General features: G+C 34.8%; 3 protein-coding genes across 5 annotated transcripts; 1 reads left to right on the top strand and 2 right to left on the bottom strand.

Annotated features, from left to right (window-relative positions):
* Window positions 1-1,382: 1,382 nt before the first annotated feature.
* On the bottom strand, window positions 1,383-7,970 carry LOC106142123 (seipin). The gene is made up of 8 exons (XM_060952037.1): window positions 7,454-7,970; window positions 6,670-6,815; window positions 6,369-6,453; window positions 5,405-5,522; window positions 3,854-3,992; window positions 3,244-3,326; window positions 2,560-2,629; window positions 1,383-2,055 (listed from the first exon to the last, which is right to left on the bottom strand). The coding sequence occupies exons 1-8, from the start codon at window positions 7,729-7,731 to the stop codon at window positions 1,955-1,957; spliced, it is 1,020 nt and encodes a 339-aa protein (XP_060808020.1). The 5' UTR covers window positions 7,732-7,970; the 3' UTR covers window positions 1,383-1,954.
* Window positions 7,971-8,112: 142 nt separating this feature from the next.
* Window positions 8,113-19,594, top strand: LOC106142119 (valine--tRNA ligase). Of its 2 annotated transcripts, none has more exons than XM_060952035.1 (4): window positions 8,113-8,233; window positions 9,207-9,316; window positions 9,876-10,366; window positions 17,383-19,594. In XM_060952035.1, the coding sequence occupies exons 1-4, from the start codon at window positions 8,227-8,229 to the stop codon at window positions 19,508-19,510; spliced, it is 2,736 nt and encodes a 911-aa protein (XP_060808018.1). In that variant the 5' UTR covers window positions 8,113-8,226; the 3' UTR covers window positions 19,511-19,594. The 2 variants fall into 2 exon arrangements, with proteins under 2 accessions (XP_060808018.1, XP_013199199.2); XM_013343745.2 differs by lacking the exon at window positions 8,113-8,233 and adding an exon at window positions 8,277-8,702.
* Window positions 19,595-22,655: 3,061 nt separating this feature from the next.
* LOC106142159 (uncharacterized) lies at window positions 22,656-27,141 on the bottom strand. 2 transcript variants are annotated; one of them, XM_013343820.2, is made up of 4 exons: window positions 26,425-27,141; window positions 25,006-25,300; window positions 23,734-23,843; window positions 22,656-23,564 (listed from the first exon to the last, which is right to left on the bottom strand). In XM_013343820.2, the coding sequence occupies exons 1-3, from the start codon at window positions 26,686-26,688 to the stop codon at window positions 23,740-23,742; spliced, it is 663 nt and encodes a 220-aa protein (XP_013199274.1). In that variant the 5' UTR covers window positions 26,689-27,141; the 3' UTR covers window positions 22,656-23,564; window positions 23,734-23,739. The 2 variants fall into 2 exon arrangements, with proteins under 2 accessions (XP_013199274.1, XP_013199272.1); XM_013343818.2 differs by having other exon boundaries at window positions 22,656-23,843.
* Between the last annotated feature and the right edge of the window lie 542 nt (window positions 27,142-27,683).

Here is a 27,683-nt window from a genome sequence, read left to right as displayed (position 1 = left end):
ACTATGTATTTTTGCCAAAATTATAAGCTTTAATTTTTGAGCCAAATATGGTTCTTCAGTTTTATAATTAGATCCATATTGCATCCCAAGAATTATTATTACATAAAATTGTACGGCATTATCAATTCACGCATCGTTTAACTTTTGATATGAGATAATTTAAGATAATGTCAAAACCTTTAATCATGCCATTAAAAATTATAGCCCAATATGGACCTTCTTATGAAGAATAGAATTATTCAGAATTAATTTGAATGGAAAGTTCCGCTCAAATTAAGTAAAAAATATAGAATTATTAAGATAGGAACTGGCAACTTAATAAAATTTGGAATTTTTGTAATGCGATGTACCAAAATTTATTTACTCAGAATATGTATTTAAACTTAATCCTTTTATACCTACTTAATTTGTGCGAACCCCATTAGATTTGGTTTATATAAATACAATTTATTAATAAAAAATAAACCATGATGTATATTGTTTGTATTCATTGTTTATTTAGGAGAATCAATGGATTTTTCTTTATTTAATTTTTGTTATTTCTTTTGTGTCACTTTTAAATTGTTAAAATATGGTAATTATTATTTATTTTTATAATGTTATATCATAAAGTCTGGCAGTTTCCTGTTGTTTGAATAAAAGATAACTAAGTTTTCGTTTTTATTTTGTTGTTTTTAATGACCTATAAAAATGGACTTTTTTGTTTGATTTTGTCCTCATCTTTAATTCAATTAATCATATATTAATCTTAATACAAATTAAAATTAAATTTACAAATTGTATAGTCCCTGCACAGCATCAACTTGCGGGAGCGTGCCCAGAGCGCTGGCAGCGTTGCCATTTTGGCATTGCTGATTCTCGGAGCCAGATAATTTCCAGCCCTATTTCTATTTGAATCTAGTATGTAATTGATCGAAGATTTATATTATTTTCTATGGGCGAACAGAAACTGGATTGGTTCACGCGGGACACACTTCATGTAAGTACCTAGTAACTATTACACTGTTTTTTACACTAGACTTACCCAAGCCAATCTCGACAAAGATTTGGTTAAAGGCTCATCCCGGGCTTTTTCCGAGGTAAACCCACTGAGATACGATCTCAGTCACTCATGACGGCGTCATCATGAGTGACTGAGACTATAGTCATCAGAATAAATAATTGTTCCTGTATGACTAGCTTTTGCACGCGACTACGTCTGCGTGGTCTTCCCGTTTTACACAATAACAAGTTTAAGCCAACTCAATCTCGGTATCAAATTTAACGAAAATCGGTTTAGTGGTTTATGTAATAGTTTTAATATTCATTTCGTAATAGACAGAGTGACTTTCGCATTAATAATTAGAGTAGGGAAAGGATGAAGCCAGAAAACAAAAATACAATCAAATTTGATAAGAACATTTATTTTAAAATCCCAAAGTAAAAACAACATAAAAATAGATTGCACGTAGTTCATTTTATGAATATTTTAAGTCTTTATTTGCTTACAGCTACCTACTTACAGACAGTTACAAATAATAATAAAAAACTAATATTTATTTAATCTATACTAATATTATAAAGCTGAAGAGTTTGTTTGTTTGAAAGCGCTAATTTCAGGAACTACTGGTTCGAATTGAAAAATTATTTTTGTGTTGAATAGACCATTTATCGAGGAAGGCTTTAGGCTATATAACATCACGCTGCAACTAAAAGGAGGAAAGAAATAATGGAAAATGTGGAAAAAAAGGGGGAAATTTATTCATCCTTGAGGGCTGCAATGATGCCCAAAATAACTATTCCATGCGGACGTCGCGGGCACAGATAATATTTTACTAAATTGAAATTATTAATTTTTCCAAAAATATTCTATAAATATTTATTTTAAATTTTATTCACAAATTTGACATTATATAATAATTTAAAGTTATAAAATATAAAATTATTTAGGCTAACTAAACAATTATATATCACACTACGTCTTCTTTTGTTCTTTTTCTTTCTCTTTGGATTTTTCTATGCGCTGCAATTCCTCTAGAAGAATGTCTCCTTCGTAAACAGCGAAGGAAGGAGAATCTGAAAGAAATACAATGTCAATTGTAATACTTCACATTTATTGTACTTACATTTTATATTTTACTACCGCGTGGTTTCCGGCTCGTAAGAATAGAACCACTCCGTATCTTTCCTGTGGATGTCGAAAAAGGCGATTAAGGGATATAAACCCTCTTGCAACCTGCATGTCACTATACATACCTACATACATACATAAAATCACGCCTCTTTCCCGGAGTGGTAGGCAGAGACTACCTCTTTCCACTTGCCATGATCTCTGCATATTTCCTTCGCTATTGTACTCAATTCCATCATACAGCCATATATAAACCTGAAACTGGCCTTAGTCTTTTCAAGGCCGTTGGCTGTGTCTACCCCACAAGAGATAGACACGTGACTATATGTACCTACGTATTTTTACATGGTATAATAATACAAAATATTAGAAAAAAGAATAAGACCACTCCATCTCTCTCCCATGGATAGACGTGACCATATGTATGTATGTATTCACTCTAAACATACCTTCTCTTTCTAATTTAATCTTCCCAGCCGCTCCTTTGTCCTCAGTCTTGATATCAACTCCAAATTTATTCTGAAACAAATTTTGCTTATACAAATCTATACTAATATAATAAAGCTGAAGAGTTTGTTTGTTTGTTTGAACACGCTAATCTCAGGAACTACTGGTTCGAATTGAAAAATTATTTTTGTGTTGAATAGATTATCGAGGAAGGCTTTAGGCTATTATAACATCACGCTGCAACTATAAGGAGGAAAGAAATAATGGAAATTATTCATCCTTGAGGGCTTCAATGATGCCCAAAATAACTATTCCACTAGCTAGTTAAGTTTATAAATGTAAAACATTGTTGTTAAGTTTATAAATATAACAACATGTTTTATTTTGTCATATTTAATTATAAATAGTTTATAAAAATATTTTTGTAAAACTTTACGGAGGTAACTTTGTAAATGGGAATTGCATTAAATATTTATTTAATGTCTCCAAATTGCATAACGTTGGAATACAAATATTACAATACGTTATGAATTTGTAAACTTTAAATAAATATTTTGAAATAACAAAACATATTATACATTGCAACCTCATCAAATTTTCATATGACAAGACAGCGGTCCGTAAACATGATTCTATTTAATTTTAATTAATATACCTATCTGAAAAAAAAAATCTGCCAAGCTTACCTTCAAAAAATCGAAGCCATCTTGGAGATGATACCAGCTGAGTATGAAGACAAGGGATACGAAGAACAGGTTCGTGTTAATACCTAGAAAAGAAATAGAAAATATTTTGAATTTTGAATTTTTCTTGAATTTATTTTTTTGAATTTTTTTTTTATTTTTTTTTTGGAATTTTGAATAATACTTTAATTACTCTATATTAAATGTTATTTAAATAACCAATAGAAAAAAGGGAATAGGACCACTCCATCTCTTTGCCATAGATGTCGTAAAAGGCGACTAAGGGATAGGCTTTTAAACTTGGGATTCTTTTTTAGGCGATGGGCTAGCAACCCGTCACTATTTGAATCTCAATTCTATCATTAAGCCCAACAGCTTAGCGTGGCCTATCAGTCTTTTCAAGACTGTTGGCTCTGTCTACCCCGCTAGGGATATAGGCGTGATTTTATGTATGTACATACAAAATACAAATCTTTTATATTAATTTTATCAGCGTGTACTATGGATGATGTGGATATATGGATGGATAACTCATCAAACCAACTGTGTTGACTCTGCCTACCCCGCAAGGGATATAGACGTGATCATATGTATGTAAGTATGTATAACTCACCAATGACAGCGGAGACCTTCGGCCAATGGAACATGTAGTATCTCAATCCAGTGAAATGTGCTTGTATGTGTAGTTCGCACGAGTAAACTTGAGCAAAACGAGACTGTAGCTCCACGTATGCATCAGTCACTGGTAAATTCTGGGGACGAAATGGAATCGGTTAATATATATATACAGGGTGACATTTAAAACAACTGCATCCTTTTTAAACATAGACTATACCCATGCTTCTTAGCCGTTCGAGCCTATTTTTATATAAATAACATCATTTTCACATTTAAAAAACCCTCAAAAACTACGTCACACGCTTTATTAAAGACCAAAACTACAAAAAGAAATTAAAACTAAACATGTAAATAAATATCTGAAAAATTAATTATTTTTCTAGTATCAAGATCAAGTAAAGTACAGAGTTGTCGAGATCGCTCAGCTGAATGAATTGTATCGTTGACCTCTGAATCTTACGTGTCGCTTTTCCGCCGGCCGGGGTGATATGACGTATTTAGGATCGTGGATTTACATACATTTATTTTTTTCGTACTTTCTGAAATATGAACTGTTATTTTTCTATTAACGTTTTTAAATATCCTTTAGATGAGTATATTTAACAGTTAAATTTATGCAGTTGAATTAAAAGTCACCCTGTATATACTTGGACACCCATGGGGTGAACGAATTCCACATTTTTTTTGTGTCCTGAAATCGCCTACATACATACATATGGTCACGTCTATATCCCTTGCGGGGTAGACAGAGCCAACAGTCTTGAAAAAATTGCTAGCCCATCGTCTAAAAGAATTATCCAAAAAAAAGTCTATCCCTTAGTCGCCTTTACGACATTTTACGAAATCCATAGGAAATATAAGGAAAGGTCCTTTTTTTATTGGTGCCGTACCTTGAAGATTAAAATCCACAAGATTTCAACTATTATAATTACATATTTGTTTCGTTTTAATCACATACATTACATACACATACATATAGTCACGTCTATATCCCTTGCGGGGCAGACAGAGCCAACAGTCTTGAAAAAGACTGATAGGCCACGTAGGTTCCCGGCACTAATATAAAAAAGAATAGGACCAACTCTTACCCATGGATGTCGTAAAAGGCGATTAAGACTTATAAATCCTGTCACTATTTGAATATCAATTCCATCTTGTGACTTTCGATTCCGTTGGCCCCGCGTAAAGCGTGCGCAATGTGTGTGTTGTTTAATATGTCATCTTTTTGGCACGTAAGTACAATTTCTCGGGGAGATTTCGCACCTTTAGAATTATAGACCTTATCCAAAAAAAAGTAGTTTTAGGAAAACAGCGAAAACCGAAACCGATCTCAAACCGAACGCACATTGGGTGATGGGAGGGCATGAAAGAGACCGAAATATACGCGTAGCTCCTCTCACGCGAAAATAGGCATTTGTTTTAATAAAAGTTGGTAGGTATGGTCGTCTTAAGTCATTCTATGACTGAAAGTCAAAATTTTGGATTAAGTCTCTATAATTCTAAAGGCAATTAAAAAAAATTTATACATTTTTTTTAATTGCCTCACCTGGTCATCTTCGAAGTCGCTAAACAGCTCGACCTGCAACTGCTGTTTTTCCTCGTCCAACGCTGAGAGGAACAGCGGTGACATCAATATTGTGCGCAGTGTCTCGTGGAGCTTCGATCTGACGATAAATATATATACCTATTTGATGAAAATACGACTTTCAACTTTACGGCTTTATGATGGAATTGAGATTCGATTGAGATTGACGAAATATTCGTATTATAAGTAATTTATTTGACGTCAACCAATGTTGTTAAACCATACGTTTTGACAATTATTAAGCGATATATAGTATCCTATAGTAATGAATAAAAATTTTGAATTTTATTGAAATCATTAGTTTTACATTCATTAATATTTTTTAATGTAGAAAATGTGCATTCGTCCACGATTTAGATTTAAAAAGATCTATATTTGTAAATTGCCGCCCGGTGAAAATGTAACAGTGTAGTTTGTTCCGCCGCTTCTTCTACACATGCGCTTTGGAAGCGGTAGTAGTTATAATTAGATTAAAGTGATGTGACGTCAATAAGTGATACCTTGTATCCAATTTTGGAAGTAAATCTATTCTATTCAAATGGTGAAAGGTTGCTAGCTCATCACCTACAAGAGGAATCCCAAATTTATTTATCTTTATTAGGGAACAGTTTCATTGTTGTTTATTAGTTTTTATTATCTTATACTATGATGCATAAACCAATAGTTTCCTTTGTTTTCTAATACATAGTATCGAAAAGACAAGAAAATTAATATAAATGTAAGTGTGTTACATATGTAAAGAACAAATTTTGTATAAAGTTCGTGAAAAAATTAACCAAAAATTATTAAAACATCAACAATTTTGTGTTTTTAAACTTATTTTACATGACCTTATGGATTAGCCTATCCGCTATATAATACGTAAGAAAAACCCATTTGAAAGTTCCATAGTGACCTTAAACCCTCGAGTTAGAGCCAAACTTACCTATATCTCAACATGGCGGAGCGACAAGACGAAGAAACGAGCACGCCTCCTTTCGCGCGCATTTGAGCGCACACCATGAACATACCTGAAAAAAAAAACATTGTAATATTATTCCAAAAAAAAATATATATTCTTTTATTAAATTTACATTTTAATATTATAAATATGTTACTAGATGAATGCCAATTTTATAATTAAGCCGAAATGCTGAATATGGCGTTTCGTCTTTTTATGACTGTAGCCTCTTTTACACATGTTTTTAAATCTAAAGTTATACAGGCATCAGTCGGTATATCCTTACCTAAATCTTTATTAATTTGTGACTCAGGCATGTCCAGCATAAGTTTGATTCGGTACGGCTGTGTGGACATCAGCATGGAGCTCCGTTTTGTCAGCTGTACGTGAGCTGACGGGAAGGAGCATATACCAACATTCTCATCACACGATCTAAAAAATATTTGGGCAAGTTATTTTTTGATTCAGTATTTTTTTTCGTAATTAAAAGCTGTCAGCATTTTACGAGTTATTCCTCTCCAGAATATATCTAATTTAAATTTGATAAGTAATAGTTGAAACTATAATGAATCTATAATTTGCTAACTGCTCTGTTTAAATACAGGGCAAATTATTATTTATTAAAAACATTTCTTACTCTCTCATACTCAAATCCAATCAGTTAATCAGCTAATTAAATAGTCTTAATATGGGAAAGTAAATTTATTTCTGCTACACTGTTCATATATGCTGTGAGAATTTCCTTAACTAATAAAAATACCTGTAAAGTAAGTAATTCTGAGAACCACATCTTAATGATAACTAAGTGTTGACTTACGACTAAAGTAAATAAATTAATTACAAGAGCCTTCAAATGATCCTGAGTAGACAAATAATAAATGGCAAGTGTAGTGCTCATAAATTTAATTTGATTTTATCACTGCGTGATAGACATATAAATGGAAACTTGTTATGTAATCAACCTAACACAAGTCGCATTTATAATGTAGAAATTCAAATTGATTAATATGGCATTAATGGCATCAAGCAATTAACATGAGAAAATTGTTTGTATACAGAAATATACTTACTTGAATTGTAAATGAACCGGCCGTACATGGGTCACATTGGGCATATATGTGTAGTAAAAAATTACATACATGAATATAGATACCCACAAAATAGCTGTAAGGAATAGCGTTACTATCCCTGCTCTATACAAGAGCTCTTTAGCACTTGATATTCCATCTTCAGTCTTTTTCTTATAACCCAAATACTGGCGGGTTATAAAAGCTTCTACAGGCACGCGTACATACTCCCTAGCTATTCTAAACGGGTTCACATAGTTTAAAACTACTAACACAGACATTTCCTTGGAAAATTAAAAAAAAAAACGTTCACTCCATTTACGTTCTAAATTCTAATTTGAATATCACTTATCAATATCGGCGTCATGAAACCGGACCTATAATTTGTACGGGGGTAGATAATACATGTTAATTGATTGTCCTTCACTGATAAGGTAGCCAAGGGTTAGATATCAAGGATTTCCGGAATCTCCACACGCGTTACTGATTAGAGCACTGTTCTAGTAAATTATCTTTAATTGCAGTCATTCGCAAGCACTGATAAAAATATTCAATTCGAATACGAACAATGGTACCTATGCAATTTGTTACAAATAAATTTTATCAAAATCAAAATCGTAAACAAACTTACTTTGACTTTTGTACTTGCTTTGACGTTTACTTTCTGTTTCACATTTGCAATTTGACATACATAATATTCGTTTCGTACATTTTATTTTATTTGTACATTAAAGAAGTTTTAATTGTATTAACAATAGAAAAGAAAAATAATATGTATGGCAGGTATGTTTTCTAACCTTTGATTTTAAAATAAAATATACGTACATACTTCCAGCCAGTTAAACATTCCATGGAAATTCCTTGGTTCGTTCCAAAAACTTAAATGAAACGGACTTTGATAATTTGACACTGACATTAAATTATAACCAAAAAATCAAAACAAAAGTTTGTAAGTTTCATATTTTTACCGATTTTCAGATAATTTTGGTATTTCAAATTATAAAAATGGTAACCATTTATCAAAATTACATAAGCAAAACATTAAAAATTCACCAAAGATTAATGTCGAGTAGCACTCAAGTAATTTTTAGGGAAAATTTGTCTGCACCTGCCTACCAGCCCGGTTTTGTCGAAAAAGATAAATATCATAAATGGGAGCATAATGGATTGTTTGAAGCTCAAAATGGGAGTAAAAAGCCGATTTTCAGCATGGTTTTACCTCCACCCAATGTTACTGGAAAATTACATTTGGGTTAGTTTTTCAATATCCATTGAAATTTTGATTTTTTGTGCTTGATCAATAACTTCTTGGATTTATCTGGTCTTATGACAGCGGATTCATGAAAAGGGACAGATTTGCGGTGAAGGAAGCCACTGAGGAAGACCGTCGGACACTTATTTCTTTTTTATTTAACTCTGTATTGTAGCCTCATCAGGACTATATAATAAATACGATTCGACAGTTTAACATTAACATTGAGCTTCTCCATGAAGCAAAGTGTCTTAAATTTATTTTAAAAAAATAACTCTACTGAATTTTCAAACATCACAGGACTTCCATTTTAATAAAGCATATTCATTGCTTGCACCAGGTTCTGAACTTATTAAAAGGCTCCAAACTCTTTTCTCACAACATAATATATGGTAGACTGCAGGTGTATGTCCTCAAGTCAGTCCCTATGACCTAAAATATCAAATTTCAACCCTGTTTTTAAATTTTGTGACTATATGACTGAGAAAATTCATTAACTTTTAGGCCATGCCCTAGCTTGTACAGTACAAGACGTGATAGCGAGGAGGAAACGGTCACTAGGACACAATGTCCTGTGGCTGCCTGGTACGGACCATGCTGGGATTGCTACACAGGTAAGGTTGAGTAAGGAACTTTTAAAAATTTGAATGATTAACCTTCAAGCTACTATGCTAATGGCGGGCCAAAACGTTAAAAATTGTGGCAAAGTGAACGGAATACGTTGGAATTTGGCAAGAAGACAATTTTGTTTCACATATCCATATAGCTTTTTCAGTCTTTTATTAATTAGTCTAGTCTATCCACTCAATTTTTAGAATTCCTACAATACTTTATCATAGGTTTTCATATCATTGGCAATACTTCAGTCTAAACAATAATTGATAAGGCCAATAATAAAATCAATGGTTTTTATCAAAAGGTCAGATCAAGAGTACATGAAACTGTCGAGCCTGCATGAAGAGAGTTGTGAATGTGAATGAAGTGAAAGAAGTATGCAGGAATTGTGGCAAGTGAAAATTATTTCTGCCTATCGGTCTGTAGGAAGTATAGTTATTAAGTTATTTATTCCTACAGAAGATAGAAGGAGAAAAGAGGAGAAAATTTTCAGAGGTCCGGAAAAGAGACATAATTTTATGTACAGTTTTTTTATAAAACAAATAATTTTATTTACAGGGAGTTGTAGAGAGATATCTACAAAGCACTCAAAAAACGACCCGCCATTTGCTTGGCCAGGAGAAATTCATAAAAGAAGTGTTGAAATGGAAAGACAAGCATGGCAACACCATATGTGATCAGCTTCGTAGTCTAGGTTGCTCTTTAGATTGGTCACGACAAAGTTTTACCATGGACTCTAGACATACAAACGCGGTAAACACAGCTTTCATTGAGCTATTCAAGAAAGGTCTGATATATCGCAGGAAAGCTTTAGTGAATTGGTGTACGAATTTGAATTCAACAATATCTGATATTGAAATTGAGAACGTACAAATAAAAGGACCAACGGATGTAATGTTGCCAGGTTATCAGAAGCCAGTGAAGTTTGGTCTGATTTTCAGTTTTGCGTACAAGGTTATGGATAGCGATGAAGAGATAGTTGTAGCAACAACTATGCCCGAAACTATGTTGGGCGATACGGCTGTAGCTGTGCACCCGAATGATGAAAGGTGAGTTTCTTGTTAATAAAATTGTTCATGAAAAAGTAATCTTAACTTTTGCTGTCATAATTATATTGGCGCTTTTTATAATGACGTGAAACGGGATAGTGATAGTTTTTCGCGCGATAAACAAGGCGTCGCGCGTGCATCATCTTTGATCAAACCCCGTAGCATGTAGGGGTTTGATCAAAGATGATCGAAAGAATGGAGAAAATATAATGGCGGTTAGGGTTTGATAAAAAAAGCAAAAGAAATAAAAGAATATAAAATCCCTAGAGCCAGGTGTCTGAGAGGTTATTGATGATGTATTTCCAAATGATGCAATGTCTTTCTGTAACGATAACGAGCTACGCGCTTTCAATCAACAAATTATCAATTAATGTTTCAGATGTGGTTGCGGTACCAATATAAAAAATAATAGGAACACTCCAACTCTTTGCCGTGGATGTCGTAAAAGGCGACTAAGGGATAGGCTTATAAACTTATTGGTCTCGCGGAAGGAAATGGACAAGGAGTACCTTTGATCCGTAACTCGAGCTCTCGTCCAGCGCCGGTATCTTCCACGATCCAAAGGGTAGTTTTTGGGAAACACAAATCACTGCACTTCACAAATTAACCCCGGGGTGCGTAGTTAATAAAGTTTTAGCGTCTTTGATGAATTTTGCGAATATTCACAATCGATGCAGAGAGCGGTGCAGTTGCGCGCGGAGACGAAAATTGGCGCGCTTTTTTTTTAAAATTCTTTTTCGAAATTTGGGAAATGTGTGAGAGTGGGACAGGAATAGGATTGAGTGCGTGCGTGAAAGAGTGCGTATATGTAGTGTTGCGTTTATAAAAAATATGTTAAAAAATAAATAATTGGCGAAGACAAGTCTGCCGGCCTAGAGGTTTCCTCTATATTACATGAAACAACATACAGGAACTAGGAATAAATACAATTGCAAGTTTTGAGTAGATACGTAACTAATAACAAAAAAATTAAAACTTACAACCTAAAATATATAAATCTAGGTAATAACATTTATTGAGTAGGCAATGGGCAAACCCGGATTACTGGACGTATATAACTCCCAGAAGAAGTGCGAACCTTGACGGTTCGAACTATATTGTCTTTACCCGGGTAAACATCTGTAATGACTCCCAGGGGCCAACAATGAGGATGCGTATTATTGTCTTTGAGTATGACTACAGTACCCAGTTTTATATTTTCTGAGGACTTAGTCCATTTCTCTCTTTGTTGAAGGGAAGTGAGATATTCCTGGCTCCAACGACGCCAGAAATCATGCGTGAGTTTACATAACAATTGATAACGTGATAAGCGATTATCAGGCGATTCAAGGTAATTTTCAGCGGGAAGAAATTTTATAGGAGTAACATTTAAAAAATGATTTGGAGTGAGAGCAGTTGCTTCAGGTTCAGTACCTAGCACACAAAGGGGTCTACTGTTCAGCAAACCCTCTATTTGAACTAAGACAGTTGTGAACTCCTCGTAAGTTAAGATCTGAGAGCCTACAGTTTTGAGTATATGAGTTTTAACACTCTTAACATTAGCCTCACTTAGACCGTTAAAATGAGGACCGTACGGCGGGCTATGTTTAAATTGAATTTTATTTGTCAATAAATAATTACTGATATAATTTTGGTGAGCTGTGGACTGTAATAAATCATAAATTTCACTAAGTTTTCGTTTAGCGCCGATAAAGTTGGTTCCGCCATCGCTATAGATCATAGAAACCGGACCTCTTCTACTTATAAAGCGTTTGAAAGCGTCGACAAACAATTCTGAACTGAGATCAGAAACTAATTCTAAATGTAACGCCTTGGTGGCGAGACACACAAATAGACAAACATATGCCTTGTGGCTTTTGATTCCACGGCGTCGAATATGTGTAATAAAAAAGGGGCCTAAATAATCTACAGCAGTGTTAACGAAACACTTAACTTTTGAAATGCGAAAGGTAGGTAAATCTCCCATGCGAGGGTAAGTGAATTTCGGTTTAAGTTTGAAACAAATATTGCATTTATGTACGCGTTGACGAATTAAGTTTCTAGCGGATAGTATCCAAAACTTTTGTCTTATAAGAGCGAGTAATAGTGAAGGTCCTGTATGAAGGTTAGTAACGTGATAATAATCAATAATCAATTGAGTTATTAAATTTTTAGAAGGTAATAAAATGGGATGCTTTTGACCGAAATCGAGTTCAGAGTTTGATAATCTCCCACCGACTCTTAGAAGGCCTTCCTTGTCGATAAAAGGGTTTAACTTGAGTAGAGAACTATCAGATAATTTCCCATTTCGCAAAGCGGTAATTTCTTTAGAGAAATGCTTATTTTGAACAAAGCGGATTATATAAAGTTCAGAAAATTCTAAATCTTGTACAGAAATAGGTTGTTGAGATTTTAATTTTTGTATAAAACGTAACATATAAACAACCGAGCGTAGTAATTTCAACCAGTTTGAAATTCTTTCAGCCATAATTTCAATTGGATGAGAAGTCTGAATATCTTCAGGACTTTGAACGACTAAACTTATTGTTTTAGTCTCTAAATTTCCTAAACAACCATTAGGATTAATCGTAAAAGGTTTCAATGGCCAATCAGAACAACTAAGGCTTAGCCAATTGGGACCATTAAACCAAAATTGATTGTTGACTAGAGCTTTAGGCGTTACAGGGCGAGATATAATATCTGCGGGATTTTCAATGCCTTTTACATGAAACCAATGCTTAGCGGGAAGTTTTGAGTTAATCTCAGTAATTCTATTAGCCACAAATGTATGGAATTTATACGGCGGAGAATGAATCCACGTAAGCGCCACAGATGAATCTGAAAACGAGTATATTTCGTTGATATGACATCTCTGGGAAAGAGTATGTCTAACGGCGTCTAGAAGGTTAGCGAGAAGAAGAGCGGCGCACAGCTCTAGTCGTGCGAGTGGCATTTTAGATAGTGAAGCTACGCGAGACTTAGAAGCGAGCAAGTGGACAGAGCCGGGTGAGTATGAGTCTTGACTAACGCGAATATACACATTAGCGCCATAGCACCTTTCACTTGCGTCTGCGAAACCTAGAAGAATGACATGCGGAGAACGTAATCCGACATGTCGCGGAATTTTTATTTGTTCTAGACAAGCAAGTTCATTATGAAACTGTGTCCATTTATTTAAGATCGCGGGAGGCACTGGATCGTCCCAATCAAGGCCAGCCATCCAGCATTCTTGAACGAGCAGTTTCATGTATGTGACCACCGGGCCTAGTAGTCCTAATGGGTCGAATAAGCGCGCAGTAATCGAGAGAATAAAGCGCTTGGTGCACTCTTGCATATCAGCGTTTGTTGAGAATTGAAAATGATCAGTAGTAGGTAACCACTGCATTCCTACTATCTTATGTGGAGTTGAAGCGTTAGTATCAAATTGTATGACGTCTTCACTTTGCATTGCGGACGACTTGTCCAAGAGGTCGGGACTATTAGAAATCCACTTCGTGAGATTAAAACCACCAGAGGCAAACATTTGGATCAACTCGGACTTGGCCTTTAGAGCGACGTCTACGCCATCCATAGATGTGATGAAATCATCCATGTACATGTGAGTTTCAGCTTCTGTAGCGGCGAGAGGAAATTGATCGCGGCTATCGGCAGCTAGCTGGCGAATGACTCTCATGGCAAGGTAAGGGGAACTTGATATACCGAAAGATACACGATTGAACTCGAACGTATCGATATCAGATCTAGAATCGAATCGATATAAAATACGTTGAAAAACGTGATGAGTGGGAGTAAGTTTCAATTGAAAATACATCTTTTCAATGTCTGCAGATAGGGCCACAGAGAACATGCGTAAATTTAATAAAAGGTCAAATATACTTGTCTGTAAATTCGGACCTGTATAAAGAAGGTCATTAAGGGACTTTCCACTAGTAGTTTTACTACTGGCGTCAATAACGATACGAGTTTTCGAAGCCTATCCTCAGGCCTGATCGTCAGGGCTCATATGAATTTTATGAGGGACATTGTCAAGTTCCCAAAAGCGTTGAGTAATTGATTCTAGCGTTGAGGTTTGTTCAGTAAAACAAAAGAAAGTTTTATTATTAGCATTGCGACAGGGCTTGATGCGCGTAACAGCAGCCTTACCCATGGCTACATATCCAAGAGTAGTTTCTAACGCAACTACGGAAGAATGCGGTGAAGTCACTTTGTCACTTCCTAACAGAAACGGGAAGAGCTCGTTACCAATTAAACAATCCACCTCGCCGGGCGTGTGGTAATTATAGTCAGCCATTGGTAAGTCACTAAAGTGAGTTAATTTAGAAATATCTAACTCATAGTTGGGTAGGTGGTCGGTGATCGAGTCAATAACACGCGCAACTATATCATACGAACACATAGGATCGAAACGGGAATGGAATTTCAGAGTAGTGACTCCGTATGATACACTTTCGGTCTGACCGATACCTTTAATCGAGGAGGAAGCGGGAGTTATTTTTAAATTTAATCGATCACAGCAAGATTTTGTGATGAAGTGGCTCATAGATCCACAATCTAAAAATAGACGTAAATTATGTCGCTTATTCTTATTAAAAACATAAACGGAAGCAGTAGGTAAAACAACGGTATTACCTAGCTCATTACAACGAGACGAAGTAACAACCGACAGCGCAACATTATTTAAATTTGCGCGCGTATTCGAGTCTGCGTGTACTTGCTGCATAGAATTCGACTGTGTGAGCGTATCGGCAACAGGGGCTGAATACGGTGCGTGCGAGTGAGACGGATAGCTCACTGACTTCGCCTTGTGACTAGACGGTGTGATAGCACTTTGAGTATCATGCATGTGCAACAAAGAATGATGTCTTTGCTGACAAATATTACAGTTACGTTGAGAACGACAGACTGCAATATTATGAAATCCGAGGCAATTAATACAAAAATTGTACTTAGTGACTAAATTATTTCTGGAAACTGGAGTCTGATTCAAGAAATGTTGACACTTATACAATGCGTGTGAAGGTTGAGAATTGCATATCAAACAATTGTAAGATAGTGAGTTTTTAGAATTAGAATTACGTATGTCTGTTTTGGTATTTATCTGATCGGTGTTAGCGAAATAATTATGCGTTGCTTTATTTTTGTTAGTATTTTTATTAGCGTTCGAGGGTAGCGTTTTGTTCATAGTATAGGCAGACGAACGAAGCGTTTGTATCTTGTTTTGATGATTGACAAATTGCGTTATTTGAGAAAAAGTAGGTATCTCAACACATGAATGCATTTGCTCAAATAATCTTACTGTCTCTTTGTCAAGTTTATTGAGTGCTATATGCGTTAAAATATAATCGGACAAGTTATCGATTTTTAATCTGCGTAACGCAGATTCGGCCGAGCAAAATTGCTCCAAGAATGTATCAAGCGATTGGCCAGTCTTAAAATTAATCATTTGGTCAATATAAAATGACGCTTGGACTCTGATATCTTGGTATTTCTCCAAAAGCGCGTTCCAAATAATCAAATAATTGTCTGACGTGGGAGGTATACCGCAACATACTGTTAGGGCTTTACCTGTTAGTTTGCCTACCAGATACTGAACCTTCTCCGCATCCGTCAAGCGGGGATTTTCGTGAATTAAACTCTTAAAGTTTTCATAAAAGAGTGACCATTTTGTGGGGGTACCATCAAATGATATCAAATTAAGCGGGGGTAATTTCTTATTCAACAATTCAAACTTTTGATCGCACCTGGAAATCTTACAGTTGTATTTATTTTCGCAAGCTTTAATATGACAATAAAGTTGGTCAAAAGATTTCATACTGGAGTAATCCGGTTTTGATTTTGGATCAAAAGAGATTTGAGCTATGGCTAAATCATCGAGCGTTTGCATAAAATCAGTCCTAGTTTTTTCAAGCGACTGTATCATTATCAAGAACTGCTCTTTGTTTGTTTCATCGGAAATATCTTTACTAAGTGTATATGCGTCTTGAATAATAGCAAAAAGATGTTCCTTTTTTGCTGTTAATCGAACAATTTCGGGAGAATATGCACATTCAGACTTTTGTTTCGACATTTTAAATTGAAAATATGTAAAAAATTACTTTAATGAAACTAGAAAATAAATTTATAAAATAAATCGGTGAAAATAAATATGGCGGCGATGTCGATAAATAATTTGACGCAAATTCGTAACAAAAAATATCAAATTATCTCGAAAAATACAATTGAACGAATATTTGTTATGCGTAATATATATTCTATTGTGAATATATAAGATAATAAATTATTATATTTAAGAGAAACATATGAGTTTATGAGTGTTTAAGCGAATGAAAGTGTAGCGTAATGTAGGTAGTTAAGTATGTAGTAATGAGATGCGTTGCGTGGTGCGTTGGAATTAAGTAAAATATACGATATTAATAGCGTGTGAGAAGTATTGCGTTGAAGAGTAATGTGAGGATAACAGATAGGGATACGGCTCGTGAGGAACACTTGGTCTCGCGGAAGGAAATGGACAAGGAGTACCTTTGATCCGTAACTCGAGCTCTCGTCCAGCGCCGGTATCTTCCACGATCCAAAGGGTAGTTTTTGGGAAACACAAATCACTGCACTTCACAAATTAACCCCGGGGTGCGTAGTTAATAAAGTTTTAGCGTCTTTGATGAATTTTGCGAATATTCACAATCGATGCAGAGAGCGGTGCAGTTGCGCGCGGAGACGAAAATTGGCGCGCTTTATTTTTAAAATTCTTTTTCGAAATTTGGGAAATGTGTGAGAGTGGGACAGGAATAGGATTGAGTGCGTGCGTGAAAGAGTGCGTATATGTAGTGTTGCGTTTATAAAAAATATGTTAAAAAATAAATAATTGGCGAAGACACTTATAATACTTTTAAGCGATGTGCTAGCAACCTGCCACTATTTGAATCTAAATACTATCACTAAGCCTAACAGCTGAATGTGGCCTGTCAGTCTTTCAAGACTGCTGGCTCTATCTACCCCGCAAGGGATAAAACGTGATTATATGAATGAATGAATTGTTTCAGGTACAACAGTCTGATCGGTAGGCAAGTATTTCACCCGTTCAGAAAAACACCAATGCCAGTTATAGGCGACGAGTTCGTCGACATGAAATTCGGTACGGGCGCTGTTAAAATTACTCCCGCGCACAGCAAAATAGATTTCGAAATAGGTCAAGCGCATCAATTGCCAGTATATCAAGTTATAAACGAAGATGGCAACATGGTGCATTGTGATCATTTATTCCTTTTGAAGAATAGATATGAATGTCGTGAATTAATTCTGAAGACTTTAAAGGATATTGGTCTACTTAGGGATATAAAACCTCACGAAATGACATTGCCCAAGTGTAGCAGGACTGGAGATGTAATTTACTGTCTCCCAAAAGAACAATGGTTCGTAATGTGCAGCGAATTAAATAAAAGAGCAGTAGAAGTTCTAAAGAACGGCGATTTGAAAGTAGCACCTGATAAATTTACTAAAACTTGGCTCCAATGGGCGGAAGATGACAGGGATTGGTGTATCTCAAGGCAATTGTGGTGGGGACATCAAGTTCCTGCGTTCAAATGCAGTGTTGACGATAGTCATGTCGTCTGGATAGCTTGCACAGATATGAATACAGCAAAATTAGAAGCCTCCAAATTTTTGAGAACTATGCCAGCTGAAATCAAAGCTGTAAGGGATACAGATGTTTTAGATACGTGGTTCTCATCAGGGATTTATCCATTCGCCGCTATGGGGTGGCCAGAAAATTTGGACAAAGATTACAAACTGTATTATCCTCTGTCATTGATGGCAACGGCTCATGATATATTAGGGTTTTGGGTTCATAGAATGGTGATACTCGGCTTGGAACTTACTGGCAGTTTGCCTTTCAAAGATGTGTTTCTACATGGAATAATTTGTGACAGCAAAGGCGCTAAAATGTCCAAGAGTCGTGGTAATGTTATAGACCCGGTTGATGTTATCAATGGCATTTCTTTGGAAAAACTTAGAGAAAAGACTGAAGATATGAACAAGCAAGGAGTTCTAAGCGCAAATGAAATGAAAAAGGCCATAGCGTATCATAAAGCTAACTTTTCTGGTACTAAAGGAATTCCCGAATGTGGTGTTGACGCTCTTAGATTTACATTGCTGTCTCAAGATGTTAAATCACATTTTGTCAACTTCGACGTGTACCAATGTAACGCAAACAAATTGTTTTGCAACAAGATATGGCAAAGTGTCAAATATACTCAAATTTCGTTTGACAAATTGCGGAATACGAAAGACGAAATAACTCTCAACGATTTAACTTACTTTGATAAATGGATTCTTAGTAAATTAGCTTATATGGTTGAGAAGGTGAACAATTCTATGGATAATTATGATTTCCATTTAGCTGCTAAAGCTCTAAGAACTTTAATTTACAGTGAATTCTGTGATGTATACTTAGAAGCGACTAAATCTGGATTCGAAAGTGATAATGTTAAAACAGGGTATGCTCACGCGCATACATTGTCAGCTGTTTTAAACACATCCCTTAGGAGTCTCTGCCCTTTTATGATTTACCTTACACATGAACTTATACCGAAAATACCAGCTTTTGAAAACAATATAATTCATAATTTCAATGATCTACACAAAACATGTTTAGATAACCCAATGACTGAAGATTTTATTAGTTGGAGAGACGAAAGTTTAGAGAAACAAAGCGAGAGACTGCTAAAGACTTTAAATCTAGTCAGAGAATTAAAAGGTCTATACGGCATTTCAAACAAAATTAAACCATCAATAGCAATAGACACTACAGATGAAACATTAGCCAAAGATTTGGAACTTAATAGAGCTGTTGTTTTAAATTTGACGCGTTGTAGCGTTTTGAATCTAGGCGAGGCTCCTAAAAGGAATTATGTACAAGCGCCTTTAGATAAAACTACGAAAATCGGTGTGGAAATTTTGGGAGATGATTTCAATAACACAATATTGTCGGCTAGATCGAAATTGGAGAAGAAGATAAAAAAATTGGAACAAAGTTTGGCGAAATTGGAAGAGAAATTTTCAAATTCGCATTATTTGACGACTGTGCCACAGTGGACCCAAATAATGGACAGAGAACAGTTGTCGAATAAAAAAGAAGAATTGGACAATTTGAGAAAAATGTTATCTAATTGATAAGTTAATTTAAATTGATTGTTATTTATGAACTAAATTCGTTTTGTAAATAGACTAGAAGAGACTAAGTGAAATTATGTTGAAATAGAGATTTTATTTATGACAGATTTTTTATATTTATTGATTTTGTAGAACTTTCTCCCTATGGGGAGAGAGTAATAATTCAAGACAATTAAAATAAGACCACTCGTTATGACGAATGGTCTTATTATAATTGTCTTGAACCACAGGACATAAGTGAAACTAAGTTTCCTATACTACTTACAACTTACATTTGTCGCTGCACACATTTTTAAAATGCGCCGTCGCATATTTCAGAAGCTATTTTTGTAAATCGCATCGAAAATATGCGACGGCGCAGAATACCGTAACCTACCGCCGAATCAAACTGCTTATCACTACATAGTATAAAACAAAGTCGCCCATTTTGTCTGTAGTCCCTTCGTATGCATAAAACTTTAAAACTACGCAACGGATTTTGATGCGGTTTTCACTAATAGAAAGAGTATTTTCTCCGACAGGTTTTTATATATAATTGAAATACATTGAAACTATATTAGATGAGTTATAGCGATTTATGTCCAAGAAGTCAGAAAAAAAATCTAATTGAAGATTGCATTTGTGCGTGCGCCGCTTATACCGTTGGATACAAGTAAGAACAATGTATAGCAAAAACATTGGTCTTTATTAATTCTACAAAAAAGTCCGCGATGACATATATCCAGCTTTTTTATTTAAGTCACAAAAACTACTTTTCTGTATTAAAAAAACATTTAATTCGTTGGGTGATGTTTAACTGGTGATATAACCAATAATACATATATCCTTATCAAAATAAGTAAGTTCATCATCACGAGATTAAGAGATTAATTTAGATTATTTTTGCAGTTTACAGTGTGTTATTTAGACATATAGTTTAGGAGATATCACGAGTATTTGTCGAAGTAGCGGGATACACGCAAACGAAGTTGCGCGGGTCAGCTAGTACCCCAATAAAATAACAACCTTATTACAATTAGATTAAACTTAAAAATTCAAAAACAAACTGTCTCCTTTCTCGCACAGTTCAGTTCGCGGATTCAAATGGCCTGCTCTGATTGGCCCGACCGCTCAAATATTTACGCGCCATACAAAATTTAAATTACCACGGCATTACATTGATGTAACTTTTATAAATGTAAAACTGTGCCCCAAAATTTAACTGTATCAATATTAAACGAAAAAAATAACACATTTTTACTTCGCGTCACGTCTCGGTATGAACCTTGTGAACTAATCCTTACAGAGAGCCACGTAGAACAGAATAGGTATATTTATTAAATTGGATACAAATTATCACTTATTGACGACACATAACTTAAATCTAATATATCCGCTACCGCTTCCAAAGCGCAAGAGTAGTAGTAAGATTAAAACTACAAAGGTAAATCAGTATCATTTTATTGAAACTCAATAAATCTTTATAGGTACAACAAATATTTTTTCAGACATCTAATAATTGACTAACTACTTGATGGCCCCGTTAAAATTAAAGAAAATATTTTTGAAAATAAAGAAATAATAATTTACAAATTTTACACATTGACCTAGTAATTTTTTTATGTTTATTTACAAAATACTTTGTTTCTATAAATGACTATTTACGAGGAAATGATTTAACATCTAGGTTTTGGACCTGACAAGGAGGTATAAAAAATTTTTGGTGCAACATAACAAATTAATATAAGGGGCATTCTTATCTGTATAAAAAAAATCATAATTAAAATCATTACAAACAAAAAACATAACATTATTTGGCGTTTTTCGAATGTTAAAATTCTTACAATTTATAAAATCTATTAGAAACTATTTACAAATTTGTATGCAATATTACATTGTATTTTACTGAGAGCAAAAAGTATAGACAGTCTGATTACTACCACAATCATAATTACAGTACGATACGATACACAACCTACATCTGAATCAAACCGAATTAAAACTCAATGTAATAACGACCTTATTACAAGTACATTAGATTTAGAATCTAAAAAACAACATGTGTCCTGCCTGTATGATAGCGGACAGTTCTGTTCGAGTTTTCAAATAGCGCGCTCTGATTGGCCCAACCGCTCATATATTTTCGCGCCATGCTTAAATTAACAAAAAAAATTTACTACTGCACAGGTACATCGGTGTAACATTACGAAAGTGGTAATCGCACCAAAAAACTCTCTTAAAAGTAATAAAATCTAGACAAATTCATGCCAAGACTAAGGTCGTAAATGCGAAACTTTGCTTTCGATTAACTTCGGAACTAGATGACCTACAGGATTTTAAGATTTATTGGATTTTAAGTATCTGATTATAGTTTACTGGATGACGAAAATTTCTGCGTTCTGGTCTTATCCAGATGTTTTCAAATAGGCGTATGAAAATGTGGCGAAATGGTTCCAGTAAAAGATGGTACGGCAGCGTTTGCTTCGCGCGGACTTGGCGGGGGCACTGCCGCGCACCCAGATCCCCCAATGAATTGATTTTTAAAGACACTTTCACTTGTTTTTGTTACTATTGTTTTTAACAAAACTTTAAATCTCTTTAGAAGTTTAAATGATTACAATCTGTACAAATTTTTGCTCTCGGTAAAAACACACGCTTACTTTCTAACACGCACAACACATACACACATTAGACGCATAATAACAAAATAACAATTATTAATTACACGTAAAATTATTTCGAAATATATATAAAACTCGTTCCGTTAATTAGTGACTGACTGATGTACAACACGCAGCCCAAAACGCTGGGTCTAGAAATTTGGCATATAGCCTATGTGGTCTAGGGCTTTCTGGAATTCCCGCGGGAATGAATATTTTTGAGAACTCTCCTCTCTCTCATATAAGACGCCCTTTAAATAAAAAAATTAAACATACAGTTGACACACTTTGTTTTCCAACAGATGGTTAAACTTGCCTTTCAAGATTGTTTTAATATTTTACTTACACAATGTGTTTTTTTTTTAATTTAACACAATGTAAATTTATTAATAACAGTACTACTTTTATAAGTTGCCTCTGCAATATATGTATGTACGACGGCGCAAGAATAGCCCAACCTACCGCCATATGAAAACTCAATCAAATAACGACTTTATTACAAGTACATTAAACTTAAAATCCAAAAACGGCCTCCTGCCATCTCGCTCTCAATAACGGTACAATTGAGTTCGCGGATTCAACTGGCGCGCTCTGATTGGCTATATTTTACGCGTCATACAAAAATTAAGACTTCTGCGCACACGCACACACAGCGTTGTAACTTATAAAAGTGGTAATACTTAACTTCGTGCGAAACTATCTACATACATACATACATATAATCACGTCTATATCCCTTGCGGGGAAGACAGAGCCAACAATCTCGAAAAGATCAATAGATCACGTTCAGATTTAAAGTATCTACAAAAATTTAATAATTTGTACTTCGTACAATAATAATGAGATTTGATAAAATAAATAATCAAAATCAAAGGTAACTTGTTTAGCTTTTATGCTGGTCTGGTATGGATGAAAAAAAAAACATTGTGTGAGCCATCTGATTCTCCTCACAGGCATATTGTCAAGTCAACCAAGGGAAGAGCCAATAAACTTGGCATTTTTCTTTTAACACCATTCTGTCACTATTAGAATCTCAATTCCATCATCAGGCTTTATACAGCTGAACGTGGCTTACAGTTTTAAATTGAACTGTTTTTTAAATATAATTGAGTCTCAACAATGAAATTATGCCGGTTAACTGGAAGATATACTTTCATGAGATAAGTCACCCATTGCTAGTGATTTATTTCTTTTCTATGTACTATTTCTTGTAACAGCATATTACAAACAAACGAAACCTAATTTTATACTCTACAATGAATAACACAAGATATACACATTAAATACAAATACTTTAAGGCTATAGTCCCGGTTTCACATTCACCACTCTGAAGTCCTCTCGAGCTCAGAGTACGTTCTGGATTGTATAAGTCTGATTTTTACAGGAAACAAATCCCATCTGACTTCCATGACCACTGCAAGAGAACCAAACCTATAATGGATGATAGTTATACATCCAGTTGCTCAAATGTTCAGGTATCACCACCGCTCACCGTAAGAACATTGGTTAGTATTCAAACTAATGTATGGCATATTCAGTTGTTAGCTCTAAATATTTGTACTTAATTTGCATCTATGGAATACCTTAAGCTATGATTTTGTCTTATTTCGTATGGGGACTTTTTTCTTGCAGGTTTTCGCTACAGCTTTACGTTTGGTTAACTTCAAAAATTTCGTTTCCTTCGGCCCTGGAACTGGAGGGACGAGAATAAATTAGCAAATACCTTATCCATACATAAAAAAATAAGATAAATAATCTATACATATAATAAAACAGTAAAAATATTTTGTCTGTACATTTAGTATTTTTGACTGAAATGGATAGAGGGACACTTAAAATGAATGATAGAAAGCAAAAATATTTTTTTTAAATTTCTTGTCTGTCTGTATGTATGATCACGATTATCTCCGGAAGTACTGAACCGATTTACTTAAAACTTTCACCAAATGCTTTGTTTTAACTCAGAAAAACATTTAAAGTTTGTTTCATCAAAATCGGTTCACTAAAAAAAGTTATCGGCATTTGAATGAACTCAAGGCATTAGTTTGCCTGCGAAAAAATTCGCAATTTACGCGGACGAAGTCGCGGGCAACAGCTAGTATTGGAATAAGTCCGCCATTGTACATATTCTTCTATATCCAATTACTGTTCTATTTTTGTTACATTTATTTTTATGTGCCATAAAGTTTACAAACAAATAAATTGTAACTGACATCGGTCAGTTACAATTTATTTGTTTGGTAGAATATAGACATCGGTCTATAATCACGTCTTTATCCTTTATGTACAGAGCCAACAATTTCGCGAAGACTGAAAAGCTACGTTCAGCTGCTGCTGCGGCTATTGGCGTCGGAGGTTGTATATGCTCCAGTCCGTGAAATTTTTGTAATCGCGATTTAGACTCTTCGCTGCTATTGGCTGAGCGCGTCATTTTGTTCGCTATGATTGACAGATGTGTGTGACGTTAGTGATGGCGCCACACACTTGCCTTTGAAATCCCCAAGTCGTATGTATCAGGGATTAATATTATATGTAGATGTTGTTATATTAGAAACTAGAGGCCGCCCGCGACTTCGTCCGTGTGGAATCGCGGTAACTCCGGGATTAAAAGTAGCCTATATGTTATTCTGGGTCTTCAGCTACCTACATACCAAATTTCATTGTAATCGGTTCAGTAGTTTTTGCGTGAAAGAGTAACAAACATCCATACTGACAAACTTTCGCATATATAATATTAGTAGGATGTAGATTTATTACTCTCTCCTCATAACGGGTGGTCTTATTATATTTGTTATTGTTACAAACTTTCGCGTTTATAATATTAGTAGGATAACAAACAAGAACAAAATACTCACCTAATTTCGCCATCTCCCGATGTTTCCTCTTGGCAATCTCTTCGTGCATCCGCACATGCTTCACGAGACAAAACAAGAACTTGAAGCTCTGTGAACATTTCGCACAAGCGTAAATGTTAGCGTTGTTGTATTCCGAAGACAATTCGTTCTCTGTGCGCAACGTCGTAAGGTTGGTATTACATTTCTCTCCCCGTTTTATCACACCGCCTGGTAGGATTTCGAGAGTAGGCCAACTGTCTAGATTTTTTTCTGCGTTTATTTCTTCATAATTTTCTTTGATAATGACTGGCTTGCGCTGGAATTTAGTTATTTATATTAATAAATATAAAAATTAGATAAAAAATATTTTTGGGCTTATATAACACAACAAATCACAGCTTATTAAAACCTCTTAAGTCCATTTCTTTGGGTTTGTACTTAAATAAAGATGAACAATCTTCTGAAGGTCTTTGTATGAAAAATACATTAATGAAAAATCAGCTTTTCCACGGGGCTCCCTGGAAAAATTCCAAGTAAAACAGTAGAATAGAATAGATTGGATAAAAGGTATCACTTATTGACGTCACATCACTTAAATCGAATTATAACTACTACCTCTTCCAAATCGCATGTGTAGAGGAAGCGGCGGAACAAACTGCACTTCAGCATTTTCATCAGACATCAATATACAAATATAGATCTCTTAAATATAAATCATGGACGAATGCACATTGTCTACATTAAAAAACATGAATGAATGTAGAACTAGTTCATGTCACTCCTGAAGGTCTATTCTTAATCTAAATATATGGCACTAGAATGACATCTAATGGATTAAAATTTAAAACAAGGCACGAAATTTCACAAGGTCCTAGCCACTTTGATACGTCATGATTTCCCATAAAGTACTTACTTTAAATTTTCAGATTTTAATAAATAACACTATTTATATAACAAAATTAACATTTGTTTTTTACATTTAAAGTTTTTTAATTGATACTTCTTAAAACACGGAACAAACAATGACGAACAAAAGTTGTCTGCTTAACCCAATGGTAGATTGTTAGATAATGCTATTAGCATTTAGTCTGCCTATTGCACTTTACAAATTTTAATTGTTACAATAAATAATAAATAAATAAAATAAGTTAAGGTGTAAAAGTGGGGACTTGAACATAGTCCTTCAAAACTTCAGTGCCTGTGCACGGGATGTATATAAAGATACCTAACCTCACCATATTTCTGCTATTAAAATCAAAATATTAAAAAAAAAAATTAACCCTACTACATATAAAATGTTTCTGAATATATATAAATAGTAACTGCTTAAGTACATATGGAGCTTACAAATGTTTTATTTTGATTTTCAATGATAAAACCTGTCAAAATTGTTTACTTCAGTATGGACTGTAGAAATGGACTATCTTTTTAATGACTCACCTCTATTTTTGAATCCAGAACCTCTGGTACTATAACTTCAGCGCTATCGCTATCCTCCGGGACCTCTTCAGAGTGTATAGACACCATGCTCCCGATATTAGAATCCTCATCGTTATCAACAATAAATTCATTGTCGTATTCCAAATCATCATCTATGTAAGTCTCTAAATCATTCTCCTCTTTCATACAATAAATGTCTGGCTGAACATCTTCCATTCGTACCAGAGGCACATTAAAGTCCTCGGCCTCTAAATTTGAGGACATTTTCTACAACTTTTCTACTGTGACCTCCCGTTTGTTATCAAACAAGTCAAACATATGGTCCGAAGGCGCGATCACTCATTCCAAATGACTTATTTGAATAATGTAACTAAAGTTAATTGAATTGATTTTAAGGTAGTGTTGAGGCCAAATTAAGTAATTTTTAATTATTTTTATTAAAGTGTAAATAAAATCAACCAACACAAAACACGAGAAATCCTGACATGACATGAATGAAAGAAAAACTAGAATGACTGAAGACATTGACAGATTTGACACTGAACTTTAATATATACTTATATACTTAATATTATAAAGCTGAAGAGTTTGTTTGAACGCACTAATCACAGGAACTACCGGTTCGAATTGAAAAATTATATTTGCGTTGACTAGACCATTTATCGAGGAAGACTTTCGGCTATATAACATCACACTGCAACTATAGGAAGCAAAGAAATAATGGAAAATGTGAAAAAACCGGGGAAAATAATAGGCTTAGAAAGCGTTTGGACCAATAAAAAAAAAAACATGTAGGTCTAGTTGTCAAGTTCTTCCCGCGCGCCACGGAATTATTCATCCTTGAAAGCTTCAATCATGCCCAAAATAACTATTCCACGCGGAAGAAGTCGCGGGCACAGCTAGTTATTGATATACAAAATGAAAATGCACAGACCCGCATCGTAGTCCTTTCGGCGATGACGTCGACGTGCTGGGCCACCATTGTTTGCACCATCACCTTTCTTGCCGCAGAAGCGCCGGCCGGTTAAATAAAATCACGCGACGCTATCACTCAAAAACAGCGATAACCCTAAATTGCGCAAGCAAAGATTTCACGGATTGGAGGCATTGGAGCATAATATATACAACCTTCGTCACAACATCGTCGGAGCTGCGGTTCCGGTAGGTATAACACCTAGCCTGGCTAGCCTAGGTATAACAGCTAGCCGCTACACCACTATTAACATTCCTGCTATTCTAGGACCCAGCGGTTTGGCTCG

The sequence above is a fragment of the Amyelois transitella genome, chromosome 27, assembly GCF_032362555.1.
Source record: "Amyelois transitella isolate CPQ chromosome 27, ilAmyTran1.1, whole genome shotgun sequence".
NCBI classification, from domain to species: domain Eukaryota; kingdom Metazoa; phylum Arthropoda; class Insecta; order Lepidoptera; family Pyralidae; genus Amyelois; species Amyelois transitella.
This window is presented reverse-complemented; position numbering and strand designations above follow the sequence as displayed.

What these genes read in the sequence shown, in the direction of transcription:
- LOC106142123 (XM_060952037.1), bottom strand. Translation starts at nt 7,731, where the DNA reads ATGTCTGTGTTAGTAGTTTTAAACTATGTGAACCCGTTTAGAATAGCT. An exon ending in GAAGGTCTCCGCTGTCATTG is followed by an intron (nt 3,327 to 3,853) that starts GTGAGTTATACA and finishes TTTCTTTTCTAG; the next exon opens with GTATTAACACGAACCTGTTC. An exon ending in GATTAAATTAGAAAGAGAAG is followed by an intron (nt 2,056 to 2,559) that starts GTATGTTTAGAG and finishes TATTTCTTTCAG; the next exon opens with ATTCTCCTTCCTTCGCTGTT.
- LOC106142159 (XM_013343818.2), bottom strand. Translation starts at nt 26,688, where the DNA reads ATGTCCTCAAATTTAGAGGCCGAGGACTTTAATGTGCCTCTGGTACGA. An exon ending in TTCTGGATTCAAAAATAGAG is followed by an intron (nt 25,301 to 26,424) that starts GTGAGTCATTAA and finishes ACTAAATTCCAG; the next exon opens with CGCAAGCCAGTCATTATCAA. An exon ending in TCGGGAGATGGCGAAATTAG is followed by an intron (nt 23,844 to 25,005) that starts GTGAGTATTTTG and finishes TCGTCCCTCCAG; the next exon opens with TTCCAGGGCCGAAGGAAACG.
- LOC106142119 (XM_013343745.2), top strand. Translation starts at nt 8,456, where the DNA reads ATGGTAACCATTTATCAAAATTACATAAGCAAAACATTAAAAATTCAC. An exon ending in TACTGGAAAATTACATTTGG is followed by an intron (nt 8,703 to 9,206) that starts GTTAGTTTTTCA and finishes ATTAACTTTTAG; the next exon opens with GCCATGCCCTAGCTTGTACA. An exon ending in GTGCACCCGAATGATGAAAG is followed by an intron (nt 10,367 to 17,382) that starts GTGAGTTTCTTG and finishes GAATTGTTTCAG; the next exon opens with GTACAACAGTCTGATCGGTA.